The sequence below is a fragment of the Stegodyphus dumicola genome, chromosome 5, assembly GCF_044657685.1.
Source record: "Stegodyphus dumicola isolate Sdum_Otavi_A_Nest chromosome 5, ASM4465768v1".
NCBI classification, from domain to species: Eukaryota; Metazoa; Arthropoda; class Arachnida; order Araneae; family Eresidae; genus Stegodyphus; species Stegodyphus dumicola.
In genome coordinates this window covers 125,878,055-125,891,290 of record NC_140772.1, presented here as the reverse complement: position 1 = coordinate 125,891,290, position 13,236 = coordinate 125,878,055, and the positions used below count along the sequence as shown (strand labels likewise).

At 28.9% G+C, this 13,236-nt stretch overlaps 1 protein-coding gene across 1 annotated transcript in view; it reads left to right on the top strand.

The window, feature by feature from the left end:
• LOC118183554 (guanylate cyclase 32E-like) overlaps positions 1–13,236 on the top strand; it is a 459,050-nt gene that overhangs the window by 414,437 nt on the left and 31,377 nt on the right. The window contains exon 18 of the mRNA XM_085817033.1: positions 11,449–11,589. Within this exon, the coding sequence (XP_085673159.1) occupies positions 11,449–11,589 (141 nt within the window). The remainder of the gene's footprint in view (positions 1–11,448; positions 11,590–13,236) is intronic.

Here is a 13,236-nt window from a genome sequence, read left to right as displayed (position 1 = left end):
TAAAAGTATCTAACACATTTTGGAAAAAGATATTTTTAAAGAAGGCATGTTTTCCATAGTTTACGTTTTAAATCAAACAGATGATCTTTTTCATCTTTATACTTCATAGAGCTAGCCATTTCTTATACTTTGATATGCGTTCTCTTTAATATACATGCAAGGCTTAATTAGTATGTTGATTGTGATTCATACTATATATTAATACTTGTATATATTCGAATCACTTGCTTTTTTGGAGCACTGGTTTGTTCAGACTCCCTCTTTTTGTTCATTTAATTGTTGCAATATGTTTAATTTTTATATAATGGCGATGGTGTGGGAGTGTGAGAAGTTGTATATAGTCCTTATTTATTTTAAATATTGTACTCATTCATTTTTGTAGTCTTGATTACATTGTACATTGTCCTTATTTATTTTGGTAATAACCACGGTTTCTTACTGATCCTGTGACTCGATTATTTTAATGCTTGCTATATGTTAGTGCATATTTCCCACTGAAAATATATTATAAAACTCTATTAGTATACGTCTTCATATTACACAGATTTTCGATGTAAGAAGCATAATTAATTCAAATAGACTCATGAATCTATGAATTTTTTATGAGCAAAACTTATAATTTTACGTGTGATATAGTGCAGATTATTAAAAACAAAGATGTACAAGTTGTCAAAATATAAAATATTTAAATGAAAGGAAAAATACTCTTTTTGAGGAGTTAAATACATTTAAGAAATGCGTTTGAAGAAAATGATTTTGATGCTTGAAATCTGAATAACTAAATACTGAAATTTTAAAATATCTTAAATTGTTTAACCCTTTCAGTCCCAATTTATTTGTTTGTTTCAACTGACTTGATTTTTTTATGTATTTTTGGTAATTATCAAAAATGACACAAATGACATTGACAGAAATTGACAGTCTGTAACTAAGCCTCTAAAGAAGAGGCGCACGACAATTTTGTAGTGGGGATGTTAGAAATGATGCCTACTACCAGTGGGACATTAACTATGTGGTAAACTGATGCGTGTAATTCCCTCTAGGCTTCTTTAAACATCTGCTGGGACTTATATAACCCATTGGGACTGAAAAGGTTAAGGGAGAGAGCTAAATGCTATATTTCACCGCACTTAAAATATTCAGAATATTGATTTATGAGTTTTTTACAAAAGTTCATTTTTTAATAAAGGATTTAGTTTCTCATTTTATATTCAGTTATTTTATTCACAAAATGAAATTTTTCTTTCATCTATAGTAGTATATATTTGTTTCGAAAGAGAAGTGAGAATCAGAGTTTGGCTGGAAACTGTAGCAATCTGTATGCAAGATGAAAGCAATTAGGAAATTTTCGGGAAACTAACGCCTGAAGCTTTTAGTTCTGAGTATTGAGCTGAAAAACAAGCTAAGCAGCTGAACTCAGGGGGGGGAGGAATGAGTTACAGCTAATTTTACTATTGGGGAGAGTCAACCGTGGGAGTGGATGTTTCAATCAAGCTTAACTCCTGGGGATCTGTCCCCTCTTGGAGCTTAAGGCTATTTGGCTAATAAAAGACAGCTGAAAATTGCGGTCAATACTGATGATGCTTCACGTACAGACAGAAATAGCATTTCTTAACTTAGTATTTTTTTGTTTTTCAGCTATCATGCAGTTTAAAAAAAAAACCAGAAAAGTTTAGAGTTTACCAAACATGTTTAGATCGCCCTTCCTTCATTGTTTTTGATAAAGCCCTTTGATAAAGTCCTTGCATACATGTATTCATACATACAGATTTATTTAATTAATATATAATTTCATCAATGAATTATATTAAAATATAGATTTAATTGACATTTTTTTCTTTTTCTTTCTTTTTTGGCCAAACTTCAGCATTACGAATAATTAATAATACAACATTTAAATTTTTTTCCAATAAAATGACATATCCATGTAGTTCGATTAAAGAGGTGAAACTTCCCGATTATACGTATGATAAAAACATAAATTTAAACTTTGTCGCTGAGAATGGAAAATATTTAGAATCTGAGGAATAAGATTTTCCAAAATTAAATATTTTTTTTAATTATATAAGTTTTAAGCAGTGTGTTTTCAGAACTGTGCAATATTCATTTATTTCTTTATTATTAAATACTTCTTCAGACCAATAACAGAAATGTACAGATTTTCCTGAAACATGTTTTAATCTGTCAAAATAACTTAAAAAATTTAGTTTCCGGTCTATACACACAAACATTATAAAATTTGCTTTCACGATTTAATGTATTTAAGCTTCCGATTGCTCAACAAAGGCCCACACGACTGTCTTTCTTTGTGTTTCTCGTGTTCACAACGTCTGTTCCTGTATGATTAAATCTACATAATAACAGGACCAAGTAGTTCTAAGTTAAAATGTAATCTTAATTATCTAATTTATCTTAATTCTAAATTAAAATGTAATCCTTAAAAAATTAATTTATACAAAATGAAATTTAGAATTGTACACAGCCCCTTAAAGACTAAATGATGATATATCTAACATCTACGGCCTTGAAACAGCATCTACGGCTTTACGAAATGGGAATATGATTTTGCGAATTATTATTAATTAGGAGTATGATATACGGCTTTACGAATTGGGAATATTATTTGGCCTTTACGAATTAGGAATATTATTTGGCCTTTACGACGAAAACGGTTAAAAAAGTAATCGACGTAACCTCTACATTGATATACATATTGCACATTTTCCCAAAAAGCTAGTTTAAATTTATATCTGATTATCCATATAACACAATCGCATGATTAATTCTATTAAATTTAAATCTCTTTTATAGAATATTTCACATTTAGTACATCTGTGTATAACAGATTTTATTAAATGTAAGGCTGTTAAATGTTAATTTATTTTAAAAGTTATATAAACATGCGGTGATATTTATGATATGATACTAAATAATTTGCTTTAAATTTTGGAAAAATAAGAAAATAGACATACAGTTTCCAGAAATATTTATTTTTTTCTGGAAACATGTTTACTGGAACACTTTTTCCAGGATAATTTTTTCAGGGACATTTTTTTCGAACACCGTGCGTAATAACAATGCCATGTGCAATAGATTTTCGTATTGATAATTTTTTATGAAATAATGACAGTTGCTCATTTATTCTTACTTCGTATTATTTGAGGTAATCCACATGGTCGAATTCCACACGATGTAACGAAAACCTAATGAAACAAAACTTAATTAAAAGACTTAATTACTGCAAACCTACATAAAATATTTATCAGGACAGAAAATGGCACATATTAATTCATTCAGGTTTAAATAACACCGTCTTTCATGTTACTTTTTTCCCGTGCAATTCCCTTCTATGTTATTTATCCTAGCTGAGTACTTCTTTCTTTTTTTAACTCGTAAAGCAATGGGAGATATATTTACTTAATTTTATCTCAAATAATAAGATTAGACTTTTAATGGCTTTTCTTGTAATTTACTTTGATATATCAAATTTATATACGCGGGCACATCTTATATGCAAGCCCCTTTGGTCTTTCTGAAACATTTTTAAAAGACAAAACTTGTTTATATATGACATCATTATGTTTTGAGAAAATACGGTATTTTATTACGTATCTCTGCATATTTAAAAGGAAGAAAATTTGTAATGGGTAACACTATAAACATCGGTCTTTTGTTACAAAAATATATTCTCAAAATATTAAGGTTTGCGACGCATAGCTTAATCGCAAATATTTTTGAAACAATATTAAATGTTAGTTCTAACTTAGGCGGAAATTTCTACTATGTTTACAGTTTTCTCGCTCTCCTAATTTTTTTAATGTATATAATGAGTATTTATTATTTTTTAATTAATTTTTATAACTGCATCAATAGATGGTGCATGATTTGCAAAGTTTTGACATGATATCACCTTTTAACGAAATGAAGGAAAGTAAAATTATTGTTTATTCTTAAGCTATTATTTTTTAACAAGGCTGAAATATCTACGCTAAATTTTATAAGGGTGCCATAAATAGTTTTCATTATTCAATAACACCTAATTTTGATAATTACTTAAAAATCGTAAAAAGAGTGGATTATAAAGCAGTGTGTTGAATAAAATTAGTATAATATTATGAATGGCAACTTTTAATTAAAATATAGAGTCAAAATATTATGTCCTGGCGCACTGCAAAATCTGAAAGTAGCACAGGCTATTTTAAACGAACTTTTCAGGATGCAATTTTGGATATTAATTGATCTGAGAAATAAGTATTAATATAAGGTGATTATATAATTCAACAAATAATCTCTATATTGCTTCATAAAATAGATGACTTATGATGGGAGTCTTCTTTTATAAAACGTTGGTGGTTTAACGTTACAAACGAAGTTTCAGCTTAAGTTTGGAAATTAATATAGAGAAAAAGTTAAAAAAAGTCTTTCAAAACTAACAAGTTAATATATGAATAGCCCGAGGAAAGACTTTTTCTGTATATGATTGTAAAAAACTATTTCAGTGTGTATTCAGTACTTATTTTAGTATAAAAAAACTATATAAGTATGTGAATAGCATAGGCAAAATTTTTTTCAGCATATGAATATATCGATTTCTATAATCAACTTTCAATTTCTTTAAAAAACATTAACATTTAAGAACTAATCAATAGAAAAAATACAAATAAACAAAAAGTAAACATATTTAGTTAAAATAAAAATGCATTTTTTATTCACGAGAAATGCCTTTGACAGGAAATTTTATGTCTATTATGGAACTTGAAGGGCATCAAGAGAGCTTTTGAAATCTGCACTGAGATTGAACTTACTGAGATCTGCAGCTTTCAAAGTATTTATTTTATATGTAAAAAGGTTGGCTCGTGTAAAAAAAAAAAAAAAAAAAAAAAAAAAAAAGATCTAAAATGAGAAAAGATATATATTTTTTTTACTTTTCAAACGGGAATATTCAGCTGCCTGCCCCCTGTCTAACCTTTTTCATATTTTAAATGATTTAAAAAATTTTTTGGTTAATTAGTCCAGGAATCACACCTTTTATAGTCAGATTGGTCAAAAGTACGCAGTTTGTTTAGTAATTTGATACAAAATAAATAAACAAATAAATAAAGACATGAAAGAAAAATAAGTTATTTACACCAGTATTTTTTAAAATAATATTGTAACTATTTGGTAAAAATATATCTTCTATAATGTATATCACATTACTTGATTTTGCTTAAGTGTGTTATATAAATGTTAAGTAAAAACTTCAAATTACCCTCGAATGCCACTTTCAGATATTTTTACAGCAGGTAAGCGAGCAAACAAAAGGGTAAAATTTCTAAACTTCTCTCTGCAATTAAGCTCTATACATAATTGGTAATAAATGAATATTGTAGAAAAATTAGAAATCTTGTTCGTTAAAATTGCTGAATTTATTTGTTCTTTGATGAGATTTGTTCTTTGATTGGAGAAAGAAAATCAAAAACACAAATTACGTGTGTGTCGTTGAAAGTGCAAATTCATACATAAGCAAGAAATTCATATTAAATTTAATTGTAGGGGGTTAAACTAGCACTATTTTCGGTATAAAGACCTACATTCATTTAAGTCATAAATGTAAAGACCTTAAGTCAATCAGATTTTTACGTCTGCTTTCTTAACATTTGTCAATAAAATAAATATAGCGCAAATATTTTTATATACATATCAGAAAGAGCTTACACAAAGATGTAACCAGATATCTATTATCTATATTGTTAAAATGATTTTAAGCATCATAATATCATGCATTTTTGTAAGACTCATTTGATAACACTGTAGTTAGCTAGGTCATTAGTGAAACAATCATAGATGACTCAATACTAAAACATGATTCAAGAATTCTCAGAAAATTCAATTACAGATGAGAAAATTCGTAGTTATCTGATTGCTTTATAATTCTACATTTCCTATGAGCTATAATTTTATAGCAATTCTTAACCATTACACTTAGGAATATATTAATCGCAGAAGCATTTGACATTCGTTTAAAAGAAATTCAAAATAATTTAGAGAAACTACTATCTTCTACTTTTATATGTATTAGTTTTCAATAACCAGAGGATTTCCCAGAATTTTTGGTCCAACTTAATGGAAAATTAGAGCACAAAATTCAGTTCATATTTTTCGTACCAAAATCCTAGCGCTAAATATCCATAAAAATAATTCAGTATGAAAAACATTCCCCTTCTATGATGAAACTGGAACATTAGAAATTTATTGCAAAAGTAACGTTCAAGGAGAAAATGATTGTGTCACAGGATCAATGAGACTTCGTAAATATTACTAAAATGCATTATTATAATATGTATTATAATAAGGATTATTAAATACGGACAATATACAAAAAACGAATAAGGACTATATGTAGTCCTCTTATATACGCACCATCACCACTGAACTTTATATAAAAATTAGTCATGTTGCAATAATAAAATGGAAATAAAAAAAGATTTTTTTAACATCAATCTAGCACTCAAAAAAGCATGTGATTCGAATATATACAAGTATAAATATATAGTATGAATCGCAACCAACATGCTAATTAAGCTTTACATGAATATTAAAAACAATGCATATCCCATATAAAAAATGGTTAACTCCATGAAGTTGTAAACTTATATGCAACAGTTTGTTCCTTTTGTCTCATGCAGATGCAATAATGAGCATTATAGTAGAGTTTGTATGGCTGGAAAAAGAGATAGAGAAGCCTTCTTTCCTCCCTGTGAAGTGAAAGATGAAGAAAATGTTTAACCTTGAGAAAAGAAATCAGACAAGCAATTAGTACATTTGGTATTTATAGTGGTGTACATGGATAAACTGAATACTACATTTACCTAATAACACACCTCTCATTGATTTAGCTAATTAACAGTATATCTTTGTTCTTTATTATTACGAATTGTGAAACTAAAACTACAGTTAATTACAGATGAAGAAAAACTATAAGATTTGTAAAATTATTAAAACAAAAAAATACTTTTGTTTAATTTAAAACGTAAAATACGGAAATTAACATGCCTTTTTCAAGATAACTTTTTCCAGTAGTTTAATGCGTAGAAGCACTAAATACTTTCAATGTATTAAAAAAATATTCTTTCTGGCCACTTTAATTAAAAATCTGATGTGTACACCACATGACTTCCTTGTACGGAATATTAAATTATACGCATTTTTTCTTGCATTTCGTTTAAACTTATTGAATTTAATTAAATCTACTTCGCCGACAGCGCATAAACCACAATAGAACTAATGCATTCTTTAAAATTCACTCTATTTGTTTACCATACCGACACTCTGGCGCTAGGTTCACTTAACAGTATTACATTTCGTTCAAATTATATCTCAGAATGCACAAAATTTGTATCATTTAAAGAATTATCTAATCGTTGCCACATGTTCTATTTAAATACTATAATAAAGATAGAACGATGTATAAAAGAAATTAAGCAAACAAAACAAAAAAGAAACAGTTTTTCACAGACGATTGAGTATTTCTCATTTAATTAATTCAGTTCTCACTTCGCGACAAGACAAAAATACATAAAACCTCAAAATATATGTATTAAAAATTACTAATTATTAAAAATTAAATTATTAAAAATTAAGTAAATCTTAAACACTTATTTCCTCGAAAAAATTCCAGAAAAGATTAAGCATGATTTAATTCGCAATAATAAATGAAGGCGTTATCTTTGTTGGTGCGAAGCTACGTTTCTCTAGATTGGCAACAAATCCACTACTCTGCTGTTTCAAATTTAAACAAGCAATGGCCCCCATCCAAAACATTATTAGGCTTAGCGGCACTTAAACAACTTTAAAACTGTTGATAATTCTAAAAATATTGCATACAAATTTACTAAAGGCATAAAAACCTTAACCGGAAGATAAAAACAACATAATTCAATCATTTTTAAAGCAAAAAACGTACAATTTACAAACATATAAGCGTAAAGAAACTGAGATCACTGAGCCGGATAATAGAGTGGATATATATATAAATATATTTATATACGTTTGGTGCGACCGATTGCAACCAAAATACGAGGTGCACATCTACATGTTATAGTAGTCCTATATACAAAATTTCAACGTTCTGAGTTATGCGGTTTTTGAGTTATGCGAGATACGTACGTACGTACGTACAGACGCCACTAAAAATTATCTTCAGAATTCATTTTAAAGCAGTTTTATAATTTTTTTTGAGGAAAAGAGTCTTTTATTCTGTCCTTACGTAGAGATATCACGCAAAAACATCGTTAAATTGCATTCGAAAGCGGTCAAAATGGATATTTTCGTTCAAATATGCTGCCTGAAGCTTTTCGCGATTACAATACTTCCTTTTTACTTCGTACAATTAATTAAAAAATAATCATACAACAAAGCGAACCCGGATTTTAAAATTTAGTTATGATTGATATTCAAAATTATATGCTTTTAAAGCATTTAAAATGATGCATAAAAATGTTTCATTTTCTTATTCCAAACAGTTTGCCATATAAATACAAAAAAAAAGTGTACTTGAAACGTTTCAGTCACTGAAAATAACTGATAATAAGTCAACGTAAAATATGTGCAGTTTTTATCCTTGAAAATTATATAAGGGAAATTTGATTAAATTTTATCTTTAATTAAAACTTTAGAAAGTACAAGAAAAATTAGTCGCTTCAAAGTTGCTAGGCAAAGAATTCCGACGACAAAGAATCAGGAAATATAAATTTAATCAAGAAATATTCATTTTTATTTCGCTACAGAGTCCATAAATTAAAATATTCTAAAAATTAAGAAACACGAAAAAAAAAAAAAAAAAAAAAAAAAAAAAACATTTAAAATTGCCTTAGGAAGTTGGTCACTGTAAGTTCAATAAGTAACTACGAAATTTTCGAATAAAATGTATATGAAGAATTAAATAATACTTTTAAAGTGCTAATAAGAAAAGTCTAAACCTAAAAATAAATGTAAGCAATCCAATTTAAAGCGACCACTCAAAATTCGATATCTTTTTAATCTTGTGTGGATGTGGTGAAATTGCTTAATGATTAAAACCTATGTTTATTATTCTCAAAAACATAGTTCGTCTTGGGGAGATAGTTACCAAGAGGGCTCACTGCAAGTATACATTATTTCTTTAAAAAAAAGAAAAAGCTGTGTGAAGATTTTTGTGATTTTCCTGAAGTGTAATATGTATATGAACTAGTTCCTGAGAATGTACTCCACAAAGGAATCCCACCCCTTAAGCAGATAGCCGTAGTGTGCTTTGGCATAATCTAATAAATCCAAACTCTACTGAAATATTATATAGCTGACTTTCATCATAACTAGCAAATCGACATTTAAGTAACTGACTGCAAGCTGTGCATGAAAATTTTAATGTCACTTTAGGAATAAAGTGAAACAAAACAAGAAATAATTTTCACTATAAGAATATCAGATTAAAACAAAAGTGAAGAATATAATCTCATAATTAAGTTAACAATTTTCATATATTTAAGGTCATGCAGTTACTTTCCTTTTTCTAATCTTTCTTAGATTATACTTTTCATGAAAAATTACCAGTAAAAACTTTATAAAAAATGATTTATTCATGACCTTTGTTAGTTAACTATGTCGGTTTAAAATTCTATTAAGTGCTATAAGTTGCATTAATTTTCTATGCTTAAGTTTCCTTCTTACTTTACCATCAAAAATTTATTAGTGAATAAAAAATATGAAAGTAAAAATTATTCTTCTTTCCATCTTGGCGCCCACAAATCATCATGAGAATACCCATTTACAATTATTAAAGCTTGAAAAAAGTGTGTCTGCGATGTTATGGTCATGCGATGATTTGTAGATACTTTATTTTTTACCACGATATTTTCGACCGCGATGATTTTAAACTGCGAAGTTTTTGAACCGCTTTATTTTCGACGACGATATTTTGTACTACGATGTTTTAGAAGTGCGATGTTTTCTCTTTGCGACGTTTTCTCCCACGATGTTTTATAGCACGACGTTTTCGCCTTGCGTTGTTTTCTCCGCGACGTTTTCGTCCGCGTTGTTTTTGCCGCGATGTTATCGGCGGACACCCAGGCGTACTAACTTACATTTCGAAATCCGGTTCCGATAACAGAAGAGTACGAAAAAAAGTTGGAATTATCTACTTATCTTCATCTGCCATTCTTTATCTGCCATTTTACATAAAAATGTTCCTTAACAAATTCCATTTATTTTTATTTAGTATTAGTTAGTTTCTGGAATATCTTCAATTAATAAGAGATTATAAAATTGTAAAATGTTAATTTTATTAAGTTAAATGTCTTTACTTAGTTTACTTGTAAGCATATGCATCAAATACTTTTACTTAAACACACATCAGTTAAACTTCTTCAAGTGCATGCACGTATTGAGAGGTTAGATGAATTTCAAACCGGAATATACTTATTGAAGTATTAGCATAATTTCAAACCGGTTCAGTTACCGGTGAATTATTAAAATATGTAATTGCATAGAATTTTTTACAATCTATCTTTTTTTTAGTAAAAATATAACTCGTTTCTTTTTAAATTCCTTTCGCAAAAAACAGGCTAGTTTTTTTTATTCGCCCAGAAGGGCTATTAGTCTTGAAACTGTATTTTGCGTGGAATAACTGAAAGCACTGAATTTCTTTTCAAACTGTTGCAAGCAAATATTATCGCCTTGTATTATATTTAAAGAAATTAAATAATGAAAAATCTGCATGAACGTATGTATGCTTCTTGCATTGTGAAATAGCAACGATACCTTAAGCCATCAAATTCTGAATAACGTAGTCCTCTACCCAAACATGGACACCTGGAGACCTGAATTTTGAATTTCAATTTTATTTTATTATTTACTTCATGTTATACACAACCTTAACGAATTTTTGATTAAAAACCTCAAAGATTTCAAAGGGAGCATTGGCAGCACATTACGAAAATCTTCATCTCCAGCACGCGAGACTGTCCACTGGAAATTCTAAGAATGTACTGTTTTCAAATATTTTTAGCCCAGATGCTCTCGAAACAGCTCTGGAAACGTGTATGTTTGTGTAAATCAAAAACGTCGCTTTGAAAACGTATCATAAAATCTAAAAGCTTTCATATTTTTTATGCTTCATTTATCTTAATTTATGAATAAAGAAACTAACAGCATTCTCTGACAGAGGTTAAAAACCTTCCTCCTAAAATTTAAATTAAATATAATAATGATTTGATTTTAACTACATTTAGCAGAAATTCTTTCTTTGCAAGTATCTTTATTTATCGGATTTCTAGACCTAAATCAAGACTATGCTTGAGTTTATAAATCTACACTCCCTTTCATCAACTGCGGTTCTTAAAAATCTGAGGTGTTAGTACTATGATGAATACCAACCCAAAATTTAATAACATCCAACTGAGGAAGAGAAATGAATAATTTTTCTCTTTCTAGGAATTCGAATATCTTTGACAATATGATCAACATCATGGAGAAATACGCGTACAACCTTGAAAGCGTAGTGAAAGAACGAACGAATCAACTGCTTGAGGAAAAAAAGAAGACAGAGAACTTACTGTTGAGAATGCTTCCAAAGTAAGTTTTTAGAGTAAAATGCAGAATTATTTAAATGCAATATATTTTTATTCATTTAAAAAACAGATTCTTTTAATTAGTCACATTCAAATACGAATTACTATCTGCGTAATGACGATCTAAATGACTTTGTTGATTTAAAAATTCAGAGAGGGGGGGACCTTTTTTTTTTTTTTTTTTTTTTTTTTTTTTGGTAGCCGCACCTTAGGATTTCAAGAAGCGATTGTAAGAGGCACCACTTATATAATAAAACTTGATTTAATAACAGGAATAATAGAGGAAGGTTGCTATCGATTGGACGCTTTTACAAAAGGATCCTTAAAATCGTCAGATTTGGCAGTTTACATGTTTTTACATCTTAATGTAAATATTATTTTCCAATCCACCTCTTAATATTTATAAACTTGTCAGGAAGTTTGCTTGAAAATGCGCTAGTGAACTTTAAAGACCAGGAAAAAACGTAATGTCAGTACGTTCTTTTCCTGTTTTATAAGTAACATAGTAACGAAACAAAAATCCACCCTGAAATTTATGAGAACATGCGCTGTTATGCTGCATAAAATGTGGTTCACATAATGTAAAAACATGCTATTCTCACGCTGTTGTGTTGTATCAGTTCAATCTAAGTGACTTAATAGGATGCATCTTTATTATAAATATTCCCTTTACTCTTTTGTGCACTAGAGGCAACAAAATAGCCCGCTGAGAACCCGCTTGAGGATTTCGGTATGCAGTCAAATAATTCGGAGATTAATTTGGTCTTCCGAATAACAAGTAAATTTTTGCTTCAGGATAACCAGCATAAGGAGGCAATGATTTCCGCTAAAAACTAGATAGCTAAGAAAAGACAGCTTGCCGTATCTGTCTCTGGTTTCCAAGATGTCTGTGATAAATATAGCAGCATAATTTCACATTGGCCTCAAAACTGTTTTCTGTTGGCAAGAGATTGCGCAAATGTTGGCCAACTTGTTATTAAAGACATCGCAACGGTACACAGAACACAAAGCCTGGACAACAAAACAAAGAAATATGATACTATTTATTGATAAGAATAAATTTCATTTTATCAGAGTTTCTACGTCAGCTGATTATACGAAAATAGAATACAGTATTAAAGGATGATGTGTGGTCCATGTTGGTATCGTTCAAAACTTTTTTATGCTAAATGTATGTAAGGTGCTCAAAACTGGAAGGAGAACCTGCAACCCGTTAGGGATACAGTAATGATGTAATTCTTTCTCGTGTTTTCATCTAAGCTTCTGTGGATTCTAGTTTCTGCTTATAAACCACAGTGTCATTAATTAACCTCAGATTCTACCAAATTTGGTCTCTATCAAACTAGTATATAAGTTATTTTTCTCAATAAAACTGTAATATATTTATCGAAGTCATTTCTCCTAAAATTATCAAATTAGTCTCTGATTTCAGGCCTATAGCATTTAAATCATAGAAGAGTAATTAATACACCGATTGTGAAATGCTTTTATTATAATAAAGAAATTACGTGATTGACTCAGATTTTCTGATTAAATCTGAATAAATATACTGATTCTTATATTGCAAATTTTACATGTTTTAAAGTATGTAACTCAAAAATATGCGAGTTTTTTTTAAATAACAAACATTTTACCACAACTAAAACGTTTA